We start from the raw sequence: 23,294 nt of genomic DNA, 5'->3' as shown, positions 1-23,294 counted from the left end.
GACTGAATACAAACAGTGCAGCTATTCCCTCCGTAAGGCTATCAAACAAGCTAAGCGTCAGTACAGAGACAAAGTGGAATCTCAATTCAATGGCTCAGACACAAGAGGCATGTGGCAGGGTCTACAGTCAATCACGGACTACAAGATGAAATCCAGCCCAGTCACGGACCAGGATGTCTTGCTCCCAGGCAGACTAAATAATTTTTTTGCCCGCTTTGAGGACAATACAGTGCCACTGACACGGCCTGCAACGGAAACATGCAGTCTCTCCTTCACTGCAGCCGAGGTGAGTAAGACATTTAAACGTGTTAACCCTCGCAAGGCTGCAGGCCCAGACGGCATCCCCAGCCGCGCCCTCCGAGCATGCGCAGACCAGCTGGCCGGTGTGTTTACGGACATATTCAATCAATCCCTATACCAGTCTGCTGTTCCCACATGCTTCAAGAGGGCCACCATTGTTCCTGTTCCCAAGAAAGCTAAGGTAACTGAGCTAAACGACTACCGCCCGTAGCACTCACTTCCGTCATCATGAAGTGCTTTGAGAGACTAGTCAAGGACCATATCACCTCCACCCTACCTGACACCCTAGACCCACTCCAATTTGCTTACCGCCCAAATAGGTCCACAGACGATGCAATCTCAACCACACTGCACACTGCCCTAACCCACCTGGACAAGAGGAATACCTATGTGAGAATGCTGTTCATCGACTACAGCTCGGCATTCAACACCATAGTACCCTCCAAGCTCGTCATCAAGCTCGAGACCCTGGGTCTCGACCCCGCCCTGTGCAACTGGGTACTGGACTTCCTGACGGGCCGCCCCCAGGTGGTGAGGGTAGGCAACAACATCTCCTCCCCGCTGATCCTCAACACGGGGCCCCACAAGGGTGCGTTCTGAGCCCTCTCCTGTACTCCCTGTTCACCCACGACTGCGTGGCCACGCACGCCTCCAACTCAATCATCAAGTTTGCGGACGACACAACAGTGGTAGGCTTGATTACCAACAACGACGAGACGGCCTACAGGGAGGAGGTGAGGGCCCTTGGAGTGTGGTGTCAGGAAAATAACCTCACACTCAACGTCAACAAAACTAAGGAGATGATTGTGGACTTCAGGAAACAGCAGAGGGAACACCCCTATCCACATCGATGGAACAGTAGTGGAGAGGGTAGCTAGTTTTAAGTTCCTCGGCATACACATCACAGACAAACTGAATTGGTCCACTCACACTGACAGCGTCGTGAAGAAGGCGCAGCAGCGCCTATTCAACCTCAGGAGGCTGAAGAAATTCGGCTTGTCACCAAAAGCACTCACAAACTTCTACAGATGCACAATCGAGAGCATCCTGGCGGGCTGTATCACCGCCTGGTACGGCAACTGCTCCGCCCTCAACCGTAAGGCTCTCCAGAGGGTAGTGAGGACTGCACAACGCATCACCGGGGCAAACTACCTGCCCTCCAGGACACCTACACCACCCGTTGTTACAGGAAGGCCATAAAGATCATCAAGGACATCAACCACCCGAACCACTGCCTGTTCACCCCGCTATCATCCAGAAGGCGAGGTCAGTACAGGTGCATCAAAGCTGGGACCGAGAGACTGAAAAACAGCTTCTATCTCAAGGCCATCAGACTGTTAAATAGCCACCACTAACATTGAGTGGCTGCTGCCAACACACTGTCATTGACACTGACCCAACTCCAGCCATTTTAATAATGGGAATTGATGGGAAATTATGTAAATATATCACTAGCCACTTTAAACAATGCTACCTTATATAATGTTACTTACCCTACATTATTCATCTCATATGCATATGTATATACTGTACTCTACAACATCGACTGCATCCTTATGTAACACATGTATCACTAGCCACTTTAACTATGCCACTTTGTTTACTTTGTCTACACACTCATCTCATATGTATATACTGTACTCGATACCATCTACTGTATGCTGCTCTGTACCATCACTCATTCATATATCCTTATGTACATGTTCCTTATCCCCTTACACTGTGTATAAGACAGTAGTTTTGGAATTGTTAGTTAGATTACTTGTTGGTTATCACTGCATTGTCGGAACTAGAAGCACAAGCATTTCGCTACACTCGCATTAACATCTGCTAACCATGTGTATGTGACAAATAAAATTTGATTTGATTTGATTTGATTTGATGATTTGCTGAGTAAAAACTTAAACTTAAACTCACTGATAAAAACAGCAGCTTTTTGCTGTATTTGTTGATAGTCTCTCTAGTCATTGTTTTAAAAGTTTTTAAATCGCACAGTATCAACTTTGCTTTAGCTTTCATTTACACCTGCTACATTACAGCAGACATGTCAATCTGAGCCATCCGATTGACCAGTGGTAGGCCTATAGTGCATGTGATTTGCTTTCTGGCCCACCGGGAGGGCATTGTTTGTATCTTCAAACGCATGAAATGGTTCAAAATGGAAATACTTTACCAACCTGGTGCGCAGGACAGCTGAATCAGGTGCACCTATTTACTGAAATGTTTTGCGATCAACCGGTTGGTGACCACTGAGCTGGACTGGACCACTGGACCAGAATACACAACAACGAACAAAATGTTATTTGTCAGGGGTGAGGGTGATATGCGTTTTTGCATTACAGAAAGGGTTCTTTACTGCTGAGAACCATCTGTCTGTTAAGAATCATCCTGTTCTTTCCCTCTCCACCATGTTTTCCTTTTTATGCCATGAAATGCTACACTGTTACAGTTTTTCTCAATTGCTAAAACACTAAAACCCATTGGCTGAACAAAGTTTTCAGTTGCCTGGACTCATTTAGCTAATTATGCAGTCTGTTGTCCATATCTTAAACCATTTCACATGGTAAAACACAATTTGCAGATCTCACTTAGACTTTTCAGCAAAACTCTAAACATATTCTCATTCTCAAAACACATTCTGCACTCTAATGCACATGTCTTCCATACTGGTAAACACAAGTGGCAATCAAATACAAATAGAGAACACATGTCATTGCTTGAACACAACCACTCAAAATTGATTTAAACTGTTTCAAATGATGCGACACAACCAATATAAGCCAGTTCAGAGAGCGAACAGGTTGTTGAAGGAGAAAGTCTGAGAATGGATAGAATAAACAATGTGAGAGGACGAGGACGTATGCAAGGTGGGCGACGAGGAAGAAGGCGAAGAGGAAGACAAAGAGTGGAAATATCTGATGAAATTCGAGCAACAGTTATAGACCATGTTCTTGTCCATGGACTGACAATGAGGGAAGCAGGACTTAAGAGTACAACCCAATTTGAGCCGATTTTCTGTGTCCACCATAGTAAGGACATTCAGAGAAGAGAACAGGTACAGTATACTACTGTATTTTTGTAATTGCAAATGTACTATACTATAAGCAGCTGTTTCAATAGACATTTGTAAAGTTAATGGGCCGCAGCCCGTCTAGTGTTCAACCTTCCCAAGTTCTCTCACGTCACCCCGCTCCTCCGCTCTCTCCACTGGCTTCCAGTTGAAGCTCGCATCCGCTACAAGACCATGGTGCTTGCCTACGGAGCTGTGAGGGGAACGGCACCTCAGTACCTCCAGGCTCTGATCAGGCCCTACACCCAAATAAGGGCACTGCGTTCATCCACCTCTGGCCTGCTCGCCTCCCTACCACTGAGGAAGTACAGTTCCCGCTCAGCTCAGTCAAAACTGTTCGCTGCTCTGGCTCCCCAATGGTGGAACAAACTCCCTCACGACGCCAGGACAGCGGAGTCAATCACCACCTTCCGGAGACACCTGAAACCCCACCTCTTTAAGGAATACCTAGGATAGGATAAAGTCATCCTTCTCACCCCCCTTAAAATATTTAGATGCACTATTGTAAAGTGGTTGTTCCACTGGATGTCATAAGGTGAATGCACCAATTTGTAAGTCGCTCTGGATAAGAGCGTCTGCTAAATGACTTAAATGTAATGTAAATGTTAATCACTGTATGTATTGTACTGCATAAATATGTTTTGTAACTGCACAACTACTTTTTGTAGAATTGCAAGACTGTCACATGCAGGTGGAAGGACAGCTATATTCACTCGGGAGCAAGAGGCCGTTATAGTTGGCATGATCCTTCAAGATAATGCAATACAACTCAGAGAAATCCAGGAACGAGTGATACAAGACAACACACACTTCCAGGGAATCAACAGTGTGAGCATTTCCACAACTGACCGTGTCCTCCATCGTAACAGGATGTGAATGAAACAAGTATACAGAGTACCTTTTGAACGCAACTCACCAAGGGTGAAAGAACTGCAAGCTCAGCATGTGCAAGTAAGTGTAATCCAGATTGTCTACAGTACTAACACATACTATGTGAATGACATTACTCTTCAGTACATACAATGTATGTGAATCAGAAGCCTAATTGTACTCTACAGTATAGCACTGTCTCTGTATGACTTACAAAATCCTACATACAGTATATTGTATTTCTACACAGACAATATTTGACTTGGAATCCTTGGACAGACCCAATGAGTTCATCTTTGTCGATGAAGTCAGAAGAGGACTGGCCACCCCACATAGCCTGGTTCCTCTCTAGGTTTCTTCCTAGGTTTTGGCCTTTCTAGGGAGTTTTTCCTAGCCACCGTGCTTCTACACCTGCATTGCTTGCTGTTTGGGGTTTTTAGGCTGGGTTTCTGTACAGCACTTTGAGATATCAGCTGATGTACGAAGGGCTATATAAATAAATGTGATTTGAAGCAGGCTTCAATCTAACAAAGAGGAGAAGGAGATGCCGAAACATGATTGGACAGTAGGCCATTGTTGAAGTCCCTGGTCAACGAGGTGGCAATGTCACAATCTGTGCTGCTATCAGCAACCGTGGTGTTCTACATCACCATGTTACACTCGGGCCATATAACACCCAGCACCTTCTAAGATTTATTGCCAATCTAAGATATCTATTTTTTAGCAGCAGGTTCAAGAGCAGCAGGGTAAAGAGCTAAATGAGAATCCCTGTTATGCAGGTGAATGAGGACCCAAAAGCGACTTGGCGAAAACAGAGTCTTTATTCCAGTAAAGGAAATAGGCAATACTCCTGGACAATCAGAGCAGAAAACAAAACATAAAAAACTAAATTCCACTCGTAGTGACGACCGTAGCAGACTCAGACACCTGCTCACACGCAGCATCTGAGGGAAACAAGACACGACAGGGCGAGACAAAGACACAGCACGGCGAACAATATACAAGGATCCGACAGGACAGAAACGGAAAACAAGGAGAGAAATAGGGACTCTAATCAGAGGGCAAGATAAGGAACAGGTGTGAAAAGACTAGATGATTGAGTAGGGGAATAGGAACAGCTGGGAGCAGGAACGGAACGATAGAGAGAAGAGAGAGAGGGAGGGAGAGAGAAAAAAAGGGAACGAACCTAATAAGACCAGCAGGGGGAAAACGAACAGAAGGGAAAGCAAAATGACAAGACAATATAAGACAAAACATGACAGTACCCCCCCACTCACCGAGCGCCTCCTGGCGCACTCGAGGAGGAATCCTGGCGGCAACGGAGGAAATCATCAATCAGCGAACGGTCCAGCACGTCCCGAGACGGAACCCAACTCCTCTCCTCAGGACCGTAACCCTCCCAATCCACTAAGTATTGGTGACCCCGTCCCCGAGAACGCATGTCCATGATCCTACGTACCTTGTAAATAGGTGCGCTCTCGACAAGGACGGGGGGAGACGAATGGGGGTGCGAAGAAAGGGCTTGACACAGGAGACATGGAAGACAGGATGGACGCGACGAAGATGTCGCGGAAGAAGCAGTCGCACAGCGACAGGATTGACGACCTGGGAGACACGGAACGGACCAATGAACCGCGGAGTCAACTTACGAGAAGCTGTCGTAAGGGGAAGGTTACGAGTGGAAAGCCACACTCTCTGGCCGCAACAATACCTAGGACTCTTAATCCTACGTTTATTGGCGGCTCTCACAGTCTGTGCCCTGTAACGGCAAAGTGCAGACCTCACCCTCCTCCAGGTGCGCTCACAACGTTGGACAAACGCTTGAGCGGAGGGAACGCTGGACTCGGCAAGCTGGGATGAGAACAGAGGAGGCTGGTAACCCAGACTACTCTGAAACGGAGATAACCCGGTAGCAGACGAAGGAAGCGAGTTGTGAGCGTATTCTGCCCAGGGAGCTGTTCTGCCCAAGACGCAGGGTTTCTAAAAGAAAGGCTGCGTAGTATGCGACCAATCGTCTGATTGGCCCTTTCTGCTTGACCGTTAGACTGGGGATGAAACCTGGAAGAGAGACTGACGGACGCACCAATCAAACGACAGAACTCCCTCCAAAACTGTGACGTGAATTGCGGACCTCTGTCTGAAACGGCGTCTAACGGGAGGCCATGAATTCTGAACACATTCTCGATGATGATTTGTGCCGTCTCCTTAGCGGAAGGAAGCTTAGCGAGGGGAATGAAATGTGCCGCCTTAGAGAACCTATCGACAACCGTAAGAATCACAGTCTTCCCCGCAGACAAAGGCAGACCGGTAATGAAGTCTAAGGCGATGTGAGACCATGGTCGAGAAGGAATGGGAAGCGGTCTGAGACGACCGGCAGGAGGAGAGTTACCTGACTTAGTCTGCGCGCAGTCCGAACAAGCAGCCACGAAACGGCGCGTGTCTCGCTCCTGAGTAGGCCACCAAAAGCGCTGGCGAATAGAAGCAAGAGTACCTCGAACGCCGGGATGACCAGCTAACTTGGCAGAGTGAGCCCACTGAAGAACAGCCAGACGAGTAGAAACAGGAACGAAAAGAAGGTTACTAGGACAAGCGCGCAGCGACGCAGTGTGCGTGAGTGCTTGCTTAACCTGTCTTTCAATTCCCCAGACTGTCAACCCGACAACACGCCCATAAGGAAGAATCCCCTCGGGATCAGTAGAAGCCACAGAAGAACTAAAGAGACGGGATAAGGCATCAGGCTTGGTGTTCTTACTACCCGGACGGTAAGAAATCACAAACTCGAAACGAGCGAAAAACAACGCCCAACGAGCTTGACGTGCATTAAGTCGTTTGGCAGAACGGATGTACTCAAGGTTCTTATGGTCTGTCCAAACGACAAAAGGAACGGTCGCCCCCTCCAACCACTGTCGCCATTCGCCTAGGGCTAAGCGGATGGCGAGCAGTTCGCGGTTACCCACATCATAGTTGCGTTCCGATGGCGACAGGCGATGAGAAAAATAAGCGCAAGGATGAACCTTATCGTCAGACTGGAAGCGCTGGGATAGAATGGCTCCCACGCCTACCTCTGAAGCGTCAACCTCGACAATGAATTGTTTAGTGACGTCAGGAGTAACGAGGATAGGAGCGGACGTAAAACGTTTCTTGAGAAGATCAAAAGCTCCCTGGGCGGAACCGGACCACTTAAAACACGTCTTGACAGAAGTAAGAGCTGTGAGAGGCGCAGCAACTTGACTGAAATTACGAATGAAACGCCGATAGAAATTAGCGAAACCTAGAAAGCGCTGCAACTCGACACGTGACCTTGGAACGGGCCAATCACTGACAGCCTGGACCTTAGCGGGATCCATCTGAATGCCTTCAGCGGAAATAACAGAACCGAGAAAAGTGACGGAGGAGACATGAAAAGAGCACTTCTCAGCCTTCACGTAGAGACAATTCTCTAAAAGGTGCTGGAGTACACGTCGAACGTGCTGAACATGAATCTCGAGTGACGGTGAAAAAATCAGGATATCGTCAAGGTAGACAAAAACAAAGATGTTCAGCATGTCTCTCAGAACATCATTAACTAATGCCTGAAAAACAGCTGGCGCATTAGCGAGACCAAACGGCAGAACCCGGTACTCAAAATGCCCTAACGGAGTGTTAAACGCCGTTTTCCACTCGTCCCCCTCTCTGATGCGCACGAGATGGTAAGCGTTACGAAGGTCCAACTTAGTAAAGAACCTGGCTCCCTGCAGAATCTCGAAGGCTGATGACATAAGGGGAAGCGGATAACGATTCTTAACCGTTATGTCATTCAGCCCTCGATAATCCACGCAGGGGCGCAGAGTACCGTCCTTCTTCTTAACAAAAAAAACCCCGCCCCGGCAGGGGAGGAAGAAGGCACTACGGTGCCGGCGTCAAGAGACACAGACAAATAATCCTCGAGAGCCTTACGTTCGGGAGCCGACAGAGAGTATAGTCTACCCCGAGGAGGAGTGGTCCCCGGAAGGAGATCAATACTACAATCATACGACCGGTGAGGAGGAAGGGAGTTGGCTCTGGACCGACTGAAGACCGTGCGCAGATCATGATATTCCTCCGGCACTCCTGTCAAATCGCCAGGTTCCTCCTGAGAAGTGGGGACAGAAGAAACGGGAGGGATAGCAGACATTAAACACTTCACATGACAAGAAACGTTCCAGGATAGGATAGAATTACTAGACCAATTAATAGAAGGATTATGACATACTAGCCAGGGATGACCCAAAACAACAGGTGTAAAAGGTGAACGAAAAATCTAAAAGGAAATAGTCTCACTGTGGTTACCAGATACTGTGAGGGTTAAAGGTAGTGTCTCATATCTGATACTGGGGAGATGACTACCATCTAAGGCGAACATGGGCGTAGGCTTCCCTAACTGTCTGAGAGGAATGTCATGTTTCCGAGCCCATGCTTCGTCCATAAAACAACCCTCAGCCCCAGAGTCTATCAAGGCACTGCATGTAGCACCCGAACCGGTCCAGCGTAGATGGACCGACATAGTAGTACAGGATCTTGATGGAGAGACCTGAGTAGTAGCGCTCACCAGTAGCCCTCCGCTTACTGATGAGCTCTGGCTTTTACTGGACATGAATTGACAAAATGTCCAGCAAGTCCGCAATAGAGACACAGGCGGTTGGTGATCCTCCGTTCCCTCTCCTTAGTCGAGATGCAAATACCTCCCAGCTGCATGGGCTCAGTCTCTGAGCCAGAGGAGGGAGATGGTTGCGATGCGGAGAGGGGAAACACCGTTAACGCGAGCTCTCTTCCACGAGCTTGGTGACGAAGATCTACCCGTCGTTCTATGCGGATGGCGAGTGCAATCAAAGAGTCCACACTGGAAGGAACCTCCCGGGAGAGAATCTCATCTTTAACCTCTGCGTGGAGTCCCTCCAGAAAACGAGCGAGCAGCGCCGGCTCGTTCCAGTCACTAGAGGCAGCAAGAGTGCGAAACTCTATAGAGTAATCCGTTATGGATCGATCACCTTGACATAGGGAAGCCAGGGCCCTAGAAGCCTCCCTACCAAAAACTGAACGATCAAAAACCCGAATCATCTCCTCTTTAAAGTTCAGGTAATTGTTAGAACAATCAGCCCTTGCCTCCCAGATAGCTGTGCCCCACTCTCGAGCCCGGCCAGTAAGGAGTGATATGACGTAAGCAACCCGAGCTCTCTCTCTAGAATATGTGTTGGGTTGGAGAGAGAACACAATATCACACTGGGTGAGAAAGGAGCGGCACTCCGTGGGCTGCCCGGAGTAACAAGGTGGGTTATTAACCCTAGGTTCCGGAGGCTCGGCAGACCAGGAAGTAGCAGGTGGCACGAGACGAAGACTCTGGAACTGTCCAGAGAGGTCGGAAACCTGAGCGGCCAGGTTCTCAACGGCATGACGAGCAGCAGACAATTCCTGCTCGTGTCTGCCGAGCATGGCTCCTTGGATCTCGACGGCAGTGTTACGAGAATCTGTAGTCGCTGGGTCCATTCTTGGTCGGATCCTTCTGTTATGCAGGTGAATGAGGACCCAAAAGCGATTTGGCGAAAACAGAGTCTTTATTCCAGTAAAGGAAATAGGCAATACTCCTGGACAATCAGAGCAGAAAACAAAACATAAAAAACTAAATTCCACTCGTAGTGACGAGGACAGACTGGAGACTCGACCATTAACTGTAGGTTGCCTCGGGAAGGCACCGACCGTAGCAGACTCAGACACCTGCTCACACACAGCATCTGAGGGAAACAAGACACGACAGGGCGAGACAAAGACACAGCACGGCGAACAATATACAAGGATCCGACAGGACAGAAACGGAAAACAAGGGGAGAAATAGGGACTCTAATCAGAGGGCAAGATAAGGAACAGGTGTGAAAAGACTAGATGATTGAGTAGGGGAATAGGAACAGCTGGGAGCAGGAACGGAACGATAGAGAGAAGAGAGAGAGGGAGGGAGAGAGAAAAAAGGGAACGAACCTAATAAGACCAGCAGGGGGAAAACGAACAGAAGGGAAAGCAAAATGACAAGACAATATAAGACAAAACATGACAATCTCATTCCCACCTATGTGATAGTGAGGGACAATGTCAGTTTCCACCGAGCTGCTCAGGTAAGGGAATGGTTTAACATCAATGGGCAGTTTATGAACTTGTACCTCCCTCCATAGTTGCCTTTCCTGAATCCGATTGAGGACTTTTTCTCCTCTTGGAGATGGAAAGTGTATGATAGACAACCCTACACCAGAGTAAATCTGCTGCAAGTCATGGATTTAGCCTGTGGTGATATAGGTGAGGAATCATGTCAGGGCTGGATACGGCACACACGTGGCTTCTTCCTCCGTTGCCTCAGGAGGGACAATATTGCTTGTGATGTCGACGAAGTGCTCTGGCCTGACCCAGCCCAACGACAAGAAGCACATTGATCACATGTTTACTCCTTTGATTTTTGTCCCTTTTAGTATTGTATACAATGGACAAATTGTATGGCCCTGAACATTGTTCTTACCATTTATTAACAGTACTGACTGCTCAATAGATTTTGACTGGTTACAGGCTCATATCAACAAAGAACAAGAATTACAGTATCACAGAGACAAAGGATAAGTTTGTGAGATGCAGGGTACAGTACTGTAAAAATATGGGTACAAGGAGGAGGAAGAACAAAAAACTAAATCGCAAAGAGCAAAACAGAGTAGTAATTTCTGATCAATTTTGAGCTACTATGATAGAACATGTTTTCGTTCATCAAAAGACAATGATCTTTTTTTTGAACAATGTGTTGTCAATTTTTTGGTGTATTGTTTACTGACTGCTTGAGAGTGTATATCATTTTGATCACTTTGCTTATGATTTGAGAGCAGTGTTTGATTTTGAACACAGGTAAAATTGTTTCGAGGCGAATGTTTCATTTTGCGAGAGGAGTCAGAGGTTATGGAAATAGTGCTTGAAGATGAGGTTTTGTGTTTAATGTTTTCAGGAAATGGAGCAAGGTTTCAGAAATTGTGTTTTAGCAATTGAGAAAGACTGTAAAAAGTTCCTGTCCTTTTTACGGTACACTAAAATTGTACTAGTTGCATTGAAAGTAAATTAAACACCAACACATTACTGAATAACACAGCTGAAAAAAAGTGTTATTGCTGTAGAAGGAAAATATACTGCTGAAAGCAGGTTACTTGAGACTATTCCTCACTTGAGATTTAAACTCATAACCTCTTGGTTGCTTCTGACCAGAATTTCCTGAAACATCATCAGGTCAGTCGGCATGACAGAGATATGTCACAGATTTAATGAAGAATACATTTATGCACTTCGATAAACATTGCTCAGAATCAAGTCAATAATTTTCAGATTATCTGACAACACCAATTTTAAAATAGCAGTGCTCAAGGACACTTGAAGTAAAGTGTGTATAAGGGCTTTGAGGATTTGAATTTGCAAGCTATGGGGTCGAAGTGCGTTAATGTTTCAGATGTACATCTTTATTACCAAGAATGTACAGTGCAGGTACAGTACAGTGTTGTTCCCTGGGGTACAAAAAGGTCAAAGGCACACATAGGAACTTTTTTAGGGTACATGTGCAGATAATCTACTACAATGGTAAATTTTTCGACACAGTATTGTGAATATAAAGCACAAAAATCTCTGCGCTTTGAAATATAGGTGAGGGCAATGTACCTGTGGGGATCACTAAATATTTTGGGGTGTGGTCTAATATTTGTCCATTTGTGCCAACCGTAGGTGGAACTGATGTTTAAAACCTCGGGGGCAGTATTTTCACATCTGGATGAAAAGTGTGCCCAAAGAAAACTGCCTGTCACTCAGTCCCAGAAGCTAGGATATGCATATAATTGGTAGAATTGGATGGAAAACACTCTAAAGTTTGTACAACTGTTAAAATAATGTCTGTCAGTATAACAGAGCTGATTTGGCAGGCGAAACCCGAGGACAAACCATCCAGGGAAAAAATAATTGAGGTCATAGTATTTCCCATTATTTTCTATGGGAAGCCCTATTTAATAGGAACCTGGTTTCAGTTCCTATGGCTTCCACTAGATGTCAACAGTCTTAGAAATTGGTTGATGTTTTTTTCCTTTTGAGAAATGAAGAAGTAGTGCTATTCTTTGTAAGTGTAACTCCATGTGGACTCTACTGTCTGGTGCGAGTGAACTGGAACGAGTTTCACTTTTTTTTTTATCCGGTATTGGAAACAGTTTTCAATTGTATTGATTATTTACATTTTAGGATACCTGAGGTTGGATTAGGAACATTGTTTGAAATGTTTGGACCAAGTTTACAGGTAACTTATTAGATACTTTGTTGTCATGTTGGACGAGTTGGAACCGGAGTATTTCTGAATCAAACGTGCCAAATAAATTGACATTTTGAGGATATAAAGTGGTACATTATCGACAAAAAGGGCCATTTGTGATGTTTCTGGGACATTTTGGAGTGCCAACAGAAGAAGATATTCAAAGGTATCGTTATTTCTTACTTTTGTGTCGCCACATGCCGATAATCGCATGGTCCGCTTTCGCCGTAAAGCCTTTTTGAAATCTGACACTGCGGCTGAATTAACTTCTTGCGACTAGCAATCCCGTATCCGGATGCCTCAAGTGCATTACCATAACGCAACTTTTCCTATTTATGAAAATCGCAAATGAAATGTAATAAATATATTCGAACACAAGCTTAGCCTTTTGTTAACAACACTGTCATCTCAGATTTTCAAAATATGCGTTACAGCCAACGCTAGACAAGCATTTGTGTAAGTTTATCATGGCATAATTCTAGGCTAGGCTCTGCTGGCAGCAGGCAACATTTTCACGAAAATAAGAAAAGCAACCAAATTAAATCATTTACCTTTGAAGAACTTCAGATGCTTTCACTCAGGAGACTCCCAGTTAGATAGCAAATGTTCCTTAACAAGAAGTTAAGCTTTATTTTGATGTATTACACTTATATTTTCGGTTATCTTGAATATTGACATTTCTGTAGTTTGAATTTGGACCACTACAATTTCACTGGATGTTGTCAAATCCATCCCGCTAAAGGGATTGGCACGCAAAGAGATCACTAACGGGTTATTAAACAAATCTTTCTGAACCAATGAGTCTATGCAGCCAATTGTTTTGAAATTATGGTTAATACGTGAGGCTTTGATTAACACGGTGTACATGAGTGACAACTGCTTTTCAAAATAATAATAATTTAGGATACAGGCATTGGCATACTGCTTTGAAGTACACTGCTTGACAATTGTGACATATGCCTTTGGATCTCTGGTATCAAATGTAACATCAGTAGTTATTTTGTCAAAGGTTGAGCACATCTTTTAACACAGTCAGTTCTGCAATCTTTGTAAGAGCATGTGACATTAAAGTGATGCACTGTTAAGAGGTTACTGCATTTCACAATAATTTAATGAAAGTTAGTTCCCTGGAATTTGCTGTGAATTTTGAGTTATCTAACTAGCAATCAGCTGTCAGTAAGTTATTGTAAAATTCAAAGTAACTTAATAGCCAGAAACTGCTAGTAACTCACTGGCAACTAACTCTCAGTGGTGATGGGAAACCGAGGCTTTCTGAAGGCTTCGGCGCTTTCAAGAAATTGTGCAGAAAAATGGTTCATAACTCTGTGCTTCATTATCTGTTCACAACGCACATCAGTGACATCTGCCTCTCAGGAATAAATAAAAGCTTGTGATTATCAGAAACATTTATTTTTCTCCACTGTTTTCATCAAAACTCTGTGGTGCAGTGATAAGTTGTTGGCTTTAGTAGCCTACAATCAATAGGAATACCAGGTTTTCATCTAACATCATGCTTCCCTTTTTGACATCAAGTTGACTTCTCAAAATAGATGGCATCATGAGGTAGGAAAATTATGTGGATATATTGAAGCAACATCTCAAGACATCAGTCAGGAAGTTAAAGCTTGGTCGCAAATGGGTCTTCAAAATGGACAATGACCCCAAGCATACTTTCAAAGTTGTAGCAAAATGGCTTAAGGACAACAAAGTCAAGCTATTGGAGAGGCCATCACAAAGCCCTGACCCCATCCTATAGAACATTTGTGGAGAGAACTGAAAAAGCTTGTGTGAGCATGGAGGCCTCCAAACCTGACTCAGATATTCCAGCTCTGTCAGGAGGAATGGGCCAAAATTCACCCACCTGATTGTGGGAAGCTTGTGGAAGGCTACTTGAAACGTTTTACCCAAGTTAAACAGTTTAAAGGCAATGCTACCAAATTCTAATTGAGCCTATGTTGTCTTCTGACCCAATGGGAATGTGATGAAATAAATAAAAGCTGAAATAAATCTCTGCTATTATTCTGAAATTTCATATTCTTAAAATAACACAGATATTTTTTACCAGGATTAAATGTCAGGAATCGTGAAAAACTGAGTTTAAATGTATTTGGCTAAGGTGCATGTAATCTTCTGACTTCAACTGTACCTACACGTATATTTATTTTGTAAGTACTGTGTCCAGTAGAGGTCATTGATTGAAAACAGCTTGGAATTGAAGAAAGCACCGGAACCATGGCGAAATCAGTGGGATCTCGCATTGTGCAACATATGGTTTGAAAAAGTATGTGATCTAAAGAAGCTTCAGAAGTCATTGAGGATGTTCTTCAAAGTTAACTGCTTAGCAATTACGACGCATGCCTCGGAGCTCCCAGTATCAAACGTAACGTCACTAACTGCCAGTAGCATATTGGTAGCATACATGGCAACCTCTTGCAAAGATTGTAGAACTAGGCATGGACAAATTATGTGCTTGTTCAACATAACAATAAAACCACGTAAGCTGGTACAACACTTCCATATATGGTTGGTATGAATATAAAATATTTTAGACCATGCCCCCAAATATGATCCCCCGCCAGCACATTGTCTACATTTTGAAGTGCAGTGAGGTAAACAACAGCAAGACATTTTACAACAATAACACCTTCATTCAACTGTAAAAATCCTGTATTTTTACTACAACTCAGTAGCCGGTAACTTACTGTAGCTGGTAACTTAACTTACCCAGCCAAACTGAGCAATCGGGGGAGAAGTGTCCTGGTCAGGGAGGTGACCAAGAGCCTGATGGTCACTGGCATAGCTCTAGAATTCCTCTGTGGAGATGGGAGAACCTTCCAGAAGGAGAACCATCTCTGCAGCACTCCACCAATCAGGCCTTTATGGTAGAGGGGCCAGACGCAAGCCACTTCTCAGTAAAAGGCACATGACAGCCCACTTTGGCACCTAAAGACCTAAAACAAGATTCTCTGGTCTGATGAAACCAAGAGTAAACTCTTTGGCCTGAATGCGAAGCGTCACGTCTGGAGGAAATCTGACACCATCCCTATGGTGAAGCGCGGTAGTGGCAGTATCATGCTGTGGGAATGTTTTTCAGGGGCAGGGACTGGTAAAACCGTCAGGATCGAGGGAAAGATAAACAGAGCAAAGTACAGAGAGATCCTTGATGAAAACCTGCTGCTGAGTGAACAGGACCTTAGACTGGGGCAAAGGTTCACCTTCCTACAGGACAACGACTCTAAGCACACAGCCAAGACATTGCAGGAGTGGCTTCGGGGACAAGTCTCCGAATGTCCTTGAGTGGCCCAGCCAGAGCCCGGTCATGAACCGGATCTAACATCTCTGTAGAGACCTGACAGAGCTTGAGAGGATCTGCAGAGAAGAATGGGAGAAACTCCCCAAATACAGGTGTGCCAAGCTTGTAACGTCATACCCAAGAAGACTTAAGGCTATAATCGTTGCCAAAGGTGCTTCAACAAAGTACTGACTAAAGCGTCTGAATACTTATGTAAATGTAACATTTCAGGGTTACATTTTTAATAAATTAGCAAAAATGTCTTAACTGTTTTTGCGTTGTCATTATGGGGTATTGTGTGTAGATTGATGAAGATTTTTTTTAAATCAGTTTTAGAATAAGGCTGTAAACGTAACAAAATGTGGAAAAAGTCAAGTGGTCGGAAAACTTCCCGAAAACACTTAAGCTGTAGAACCTGTCATTAGCTCTACATGGAGCCAGAGGGTTCTTCATGGGTTGGTTTAAATGGAACTCTAAATAGTTCCCCTACAGCAGGGTTGGGAAACTTTGATGGGGGGCTCCACAAAAAGTAGGAACTCATCATGAGTGGTGGCAGTGACTCATTGGTCTGTTTACCCACATACAGACCCACACATGCAGTCAAAGCCCTGACTTTTGCCATGTTAATATGATGTCTGAGTGAGCATGAACACAAAATAAGTGAGGGCCCCCAAATCGGTAATTCGGCCATGATTACTACAAGCCTAGATAGCTGCATAGAATAATTTATGCCTAATTGATTGAGTAATGCCTAATTGAGTAACGGTCAGTGACTGACATAAAAAAGTAGACACTGCTGATGCACATGGGGGGGTCTAAACTAATCCAATCTGTTAGTTGGCCTTATTATACCCATTAGTGAAATGGTTGTTCCAGTTTAGATGGTTTGGTAGTCTTTCTAACCTTGGCAGTCATTCTGAATGCAGTTTGTGGGAATAAACTCTGGCTGCTTTCCAATAGGAATGAAACATCCCTTTGCAAGCCAGTATAAAACATTACTTGATTCTGGTTTTGCTTTAGTTTATGATGGCCCCAATTCACAGTGTAGGCTGGTCACCAGCGAAAACACAGTGGAGGCTGGCCACCAGCGAAAACACAGTGGAGGCTGGCCACCAGCAAAAACACAGTGGAGGCTGGCCACCAGTGGATGCATAATACAGGCTTTTCACCAGTGAAAACACAACAAAAGCTGGTCTCTAAGTATAACCCGCTTGACCATGCTGGTCTCCCATCATAACCCGCTAGACCGTGCTGGTCAGCCAGAAAAAAAACAGCTAAATTATGCTGGTTAGACCAGCTTGACCAGAATCCGACCAGCATGAAACCGAATAGACAAGTATGGAAAAGCTTAACATTTATGCTGGTCTATGCTGTTTGTTTTGGGAAGGTGATGTAAAAAAAAAAAAAAATGTAAAACTTTACTCACATCAATTTGTTTGTTGTCCTCTTTGAGCAAGCCTTTCTCTCTGTTTCTCATCCTTATCTCTAGAGCATCCATTATAAGGTCTTGGATCAGCTCCTCAGTCAAACTTTCCACCCAAGAGTTTATGTCAAAACTAGAGCTCATGTTGTGTCCTGCTGTTTGGGGGCATGAATCAAAACCAATCTGCAAAATAGGACCAATAAATAGTTTGACGAGCAAGCATTTTTAAGGGATTTAAAGTAGGTCTGGCACTCTAAAGACACACATCAAATACCCCCAAGGTAAAAGTCGGTGATGACTTTGGTTTGCCTCAATTGTGCTATTACACGGTCTGATTAAGACAAAACTCACTTGAAATAATGATGATACAGGCATAGGGGTGGATGAACTTGATGCCTCAGGTGTCTTGTTACAACAATCAAGTTGAGGGTTTTGGCAACATTTCTCTTGTAATTGTCCCTCTTTATAGGTAATTTTAGTAGTTAAAGGATCATTGATTGGTTTATTTTGTCCCCCGTCTATGTTGCCTTCCAATGGTCCACCTGAGGCTTCATCTTCTTTCAATCCATCCTCTTGTGATTTCAAGCAGTTTGGTGGTTCTTCATCTGAGAAGGGATCCTCCTCAGCCTCAGTATCCAGATCACTGTCTTGTGTCCCTCGTAAAGGAGAGATGTCCTCCGCTCGGACCAGAACACCACAGTTCCTATCACATCTGAAATATTTCACCCCTCTAAAGGTCCCGTTGTGGTTTCCTTCTGGCCTGTCCAGCACCACACCTGCCCAAAGGCCACCAGCAAATGCTGCCGGCCCCTTGTATTTCAGCACACCAGGTCTGGAAAGGCAGACAAGAACCCTGTCGCCAATGTCAAAGTAGAAGAGTGAGTCTGTGACATCCTCTTCCGCTGGAACCAAGCTGGAGTTCTCAGTTCTGTCAAAAACATTCTGACCTTCCGCAAGGTCTTTGTTAGTTTCACCAGAGTTTATTGTGTTGTTTATATGTGGTCTCTTATCATCAGGGAGAGGAAGAACAAGCTCACTGTTAATGGATGGATCTTCTTTGAGACACAGATAATTTCCTTCGGAAGAAGGCGGGAATTCCTCTTCACTTGTGATCACCTCAAAAGCAGGTTGGGGAGGTAGCAGAGTGGAGCTAACACTCCCATATCCTGCACAGTGCACAACAGGTGGAGGGAGTTCGTAGCTTCCATAGGACAGAACCTCATCCACTGGGGAAAGTATTTCTGATATTCCCTCCTCAGAAACAGTTGTTTTTGACCACCCTGTAGTAACTGGTTTGGACATCTGTAAAACCAGTGGAATGCACAACTGAGCGAATGGCTTACTCAAAGAAGAGTGGTATATCCTTGCTGGATTTAGACATAAAGGCTGAGTTTGTGATCCATTTTTTGACCTTTTGGTGAAGTGTGGAATGCGTGTGTTTCCTCCGCCTCTCGTTCCATCTATAACAGCCTTCTCCTCGTCCTCAATGTAGGTCAGACAGTCACTGCTGGAAGAAACGGCATCTAATTCATCCCCTGTTTCAGAGACACTGTCATCACACAAGGGGCTTTCACGACTCATCTTTGTGTCACTATTGCCTGTGCTGTGGACAAAGGTTGCACTGAACAGACTTCCTCTGTTGGATACAAATATGTTGGTCTTCATTGTTTGTTCAGCTTCTTTAGGTTCTATTATGGTGCTGCCAGGGTGGGATACCAAACACTCCTCAGTCCCTGTACTGGTTAACTGGTGATTGGTCTCGCCATGATTGCTTAATGGCAATAGACCTTGTGATCTTTGGTCGTTCTGTACATTGAGAATTACTGGGTCACACATCGCCTCTATAGCGAAGTCCGCGTCGACAGCATCGCGATTAGCACAGGATGTCATTGGTAATTCCTGATTCTGTGCATTCCTCTGTCCCTCATACCTCTTCTGGCAGTCTTCAAAGAGCTCCTTGCTATTGGACAGGAAAGAAGATCCTGTCATGGAACTTACAGTGACTGTTTTTGCTTTCGGAGTGTTTGAGAATGATGGACATATGGAAACATTCTCAAGAGACGAGGTCACATTGAGTAAAGGGGGAAGTGTTTCTTTATTGCCATTCTTTTCAGGCGATCTCTTTTCCTCAGGGTAAGCAGGATGAGACTTGGGTGTCTGAATCTTCTCTTTAGTCAGACATCCTGTAAAAAATTAAATAATACAAATTCATTGTTCCATAGCATACACAACACAGCTTAATTTAAAAAGTCTGACAGGGAGATTAATTTTACAGATAAATATTCATGTTCACAATTGAATAATATTCTCATCAGATGCAATTGAATCAGTCAATCCAAAAACAGTAGCGCGAATTGAAAACGGTCTCTGCCTCCCTCCCTGTTTTGCCTTGGACTAAATATGCTGAGTCAGCCTGAGAGCATGAATATATATGCAGGACTGAAAAATCTTCTGGATATAGATTGTCATCTTTATGTAGCAGTATATTGTTAAAAATCAGGAAAATAAGAATCAATAGCTCCAATCAATACATTTAAAAGGTTGCATTTATTAGTTTCTGAAAAAAGGTATATCGTGAGACCGTGTAGTGTTACTGACACACATTCCTCCTCGGCAGCCTGTATAGCAATAATAATAATATTCTTTAGAAATGGCAGCAGGGAATGAATCTACAGCATATGTCAAAGATGCACTCCAATCAATCGTGGAAGTTGAGATTTTGAAAGCATCATGAATTATTCTGACCTTTTTTAACCACTTTGTAAGAAGATTATTGCAGTGCCTGCAAAGCCTGTTCCCATTCCACCTACCTGTTAGAATATCTTCCTGGATTTGCACACCTTGCTCCACTATCTCACACCGAGGGGATTTTCCTGCACAGAGCTCAACCCTGACACTTTGAGACCGAGGTAAGCCTTTGAGAGTATGACTATGAGAGGAGCTTCGCTCCTTAGCTATACGTAGGTCTTGCTTGGACAAGCGCTGTTCCTTAGAATTCCCGTCATAGTTCCATAGTTCCCCAGATGAAAAGAGTCTGCTCAACCCTGAGCCTGTCCAAAATCTGACAAGACAAAACACAGATAAATATTCTCTCTTCAGAGCAGAGCAGCCATGCTGAAATCCTTTGGACACTGATCCAGCCTGGGTCTGGTTAAAAAAATCTCATATAGACATATGGTCATATTAAGTATCAATATGGCTCAGACGTGGGACACTGCAACCCAGGATGCTCTTTGTCCTCAACCAGTCCCTATTACATAGATTGTCCTATTAAAAATATTGTCCTTTGAAATCTACCAAGCAGTGCATGCATATATAATACTGAGAAAAAATGTCCTCCACCTACCCTGGCCTGTTCATGACTGGCATACTGGCAGAACTGTTATTATGTCAGAGATGCTGCAGCTCAAGGCAAGACTGAGTTTCCCTGAGAGAGACTGCAGCCACACCCCTGGCTGCATTTCTTTCATTTCAGCCGTCTGACCCATCTTACTATCCTAACACCAGAAATGATCACATAGCACGGGGAGGATGCATCTTTCTCTGAAGCTTTTCCTTGCTCCTCTCTAGCTTGTTTCACTCCCACTTTCTCTCTCGCTTTCTCTGGCCAATCAGTTTCTCTCTTTATACACCCTCCCCTCTCCTATCCTCTCCACTCCTTCCTGTTCTCTCTCCCTCTCCCCCTCTCTCTCACTCTCTCTCTCTCTCTCTCTCTGAGTTTATACCCTGTCTGATGCACTGTAACAAAGCTTTTAACATCTTCTCTCAGTATACACACTGCTGACAATGTAAATCCACTAACAAGCACTTCAGGCTCAAAATCATCCTTGTTTTCCCCCTGAAATAATATACTGCAGTGGCTGTTGCACATACCTAGCAGACATGTCCACATTGGCAAGATGAGGGTCCAATGCAGGCTAAACTTTTGACCCCACTTAGGCTGCCCAAATTGGGCTGATGTGCTTCTGCTCATCGGCTCCACATTGGCCTCCAAGACATTGGCCCAGTTTGGGCAGCCCATTTCTGTTGATGGCAGCCCTCACATTACCTGAAATAAGCCAAATCTTTTCCCGGAAAACATGCCCACTTTGGCACGATGTAGGCCCAATGCATATTAAAACATTGAACCGAAGTAGGCTGCCCACACTGGACCAATGCACCTTTGCCAATCAGCTCCACATCGGCCCTAAGGCATGTGGCCTGATAATTTTTTACATTTACATTTAAGTCATTTAGCAGACGCTCTTATCCAGAGCGACTTACAAATTGGTGCATTCAACTTATGACATCCAGTGGAACGTCTATATTAGGTTAAGAGTCAGCAAAGCATGTTAATAAATTATTGAAAGCAGTAGTCTTCCTCAAATGAAGGGGATGATGACACAATCTTTGTGAGAGGGAGAGTATCTGATTTCATTGGTTAGCCCTGAGTTAGCCTGCCCCCGAGCAGGTTATTTCTGAATGTTGCCTTAGAAATTTGCCCTGGCTAAAAGGTGAGCCATTTTCATGTTACCGGTTACAAACAAAGTTACCTCTAACGGATCAAACATGAGTCATAGTATAGGGCTCAGAACGAAGCCCTCTATGTTGCCGTCTCCTCTGTCCCACCGCTAAAGCACTGTGCTGCTTGTTCATCCCCATCAAGCTGATTGTTGTGTCTGTGAATGCATCCATCCACACACAGAGAGACAGAGGAAACAAATGTAAATCAACCATACACTAACAGTATCTACAAACGATTAACAATCCAATCAGTAATTAAGAATTGATGATTCGTCATAATGAGATGGTAAGAACTTAATTATAGTTGTACTGTAGCATGAGATCATATAGACAGATGGAGACATGCTCACCTGTATTGTGCCTTACTGTGCCTACCTCTTTTATTCCCTTTTTTGTTTTTATTTTCTGGTGCCCACTCCTGAGAGGTTTCATCAGACTCCTTTGAACAACAAGGCAAGCCGGTCCAGTAAATTACAGTTGTTATATATATATATATATATATATATATATATATATATATATATATATATATAATATATATATATATGTAAACATTCATACACATAGCTCATATATAATACAGCGCCAAGCCAAACCGCCTGACTCAAGTCATTTCACATACCCCTGCTAAAACAGGAACTAGCTCACACAGCCAGCAATAAAACTACCCCCCTTAACACTATCCCCTCAGGTCTGTTGTCTTACCACCCCAGGAAACAAAGACATTCCATCGCAAGAACACATACACCCAGCCATAAAACTGACCCCCTCTGTTCTCTTCTTTCACGACCCCCTCTGCTCTCCTGTATCAGATTTCCTGACACACAAATACTTGCTTGCATGAACACACACACCTTACCACATCTCAGTCCAGGTCAAAGGGAGCTCAGAGAACAAGACTCTGCTATGCACCAATGGGGCCCGCTCTGGCTAGAGCAAGGTCCGCCTCCAACTCTTTGTGACCAGTCAGAGGACCAAAACGACAAGACTCCACCTACTTTATTATATGTATAACAATGAATGTAACCTTTGAATAAGGTCTCTTTTTCACCTGACCCCTCATCGGGTTATATGAACTAGATCCGTGCACGATGTAGAACAAGATATCTTTGACCAATAAACGGCCTTTTTGATACACCTGATTCCACTCTGTCCAGCGTCGTTGATCTGCATTCCCTCTCCAGTATGAAACACTAACAAAATGGTAGCATGAGGATGGTTATTCCTGGATTCGATCTATGATAAATTAGTGTGAGAGGACGAAACTGATCACGGCTCAAAATCAGACGGAAGAGTGACTTGTCCAGCTATTCGTCTTGCCTCAGGAAATCTGATCGGAGCGCTCTACTTGAAAGGTGAGCAGAGCCTGTTAAATCGAAATCTGCATATTGTATTATAGTCTAAACCAAATTTTGATCAGAAAGTACTGAGCGTGAGTATGAATCGTTGCCAAATTATTTTTTACATAAGAACCTAAGGCATTGATTAAAGATATCTTGTTTTGTATAAAGTTTTT

The 23,294-nt window shown here is 44.3% G+C and overlaps 1 protein-coding gene across 3 annotated transcripts in view; it reads right to left on the bottom strand.

Moving 5' to 3' along the window:
- The window catches only part of LOC124035963, a 28,698-nt gene extending 5,717 nt beyond the window's left edge, over positions 1 to 22,981 (bottom strand). Inside the window, exons 1-5 of one of the 3 annotated variants that reach the window (XM_046349955.1) lie at positions 22,544 to 22,981; positions 22,129 to 22,217; positions 21,808 to 21,933; positions 17,627 to 19,458; positions 17,279 to 17,458 (exon numbers count right to left, since the gene is read on the bottom strand). In XM_046349955.1, the coding sequence (XP_046205911.1) occupies positions 17,279 to 17,458; positions 17,627 to 19,264 (1,818 nt within the window). In that variant the 5' untranslated portion in view covers positions 19,265 to 19,458; positions 21,808 to 21,933; positions 22,129 to 22,217; positions 22,544 to 22,981. Of the gene's footprint in view, positions 1 to 17,278; positions 17,459 to 17,626; positions 19,459 to 20,085; positions 20,337 to 20,621; positions 20,812 to 21,807; positions 21,934 to 22,128; positions 22,218 to 22,543 lie in introns of those variants that run through there. The other 2 variants (XM_046349956.1, XM_046349954.1) reach the window with 2 other exon arrangements.
- Positions 22,982 to 23,294: the final 313 nt, after the last annotated feature.

Source organism: Oncorhynchus gorbuscha, linkage group LG05 (assembly GCF_021184085.1).
Source record: "Oncorhynchus gorbuscha isolate QuinsamMale2020 ecotype Even-year linkage group LG05, OgorEven_v1.0, whole genome shotgun sequence".
Lineage (NCBI taxonomy): Eukaryota > Metazoa > Chordata > Actinopteri > Salmoniformes > Salmonidae > Oncorhynchus > Oncorhynchus gorbuscha.
This window is presented reverse-complemented; position numbering and strand designations above follow the sequence as displayed.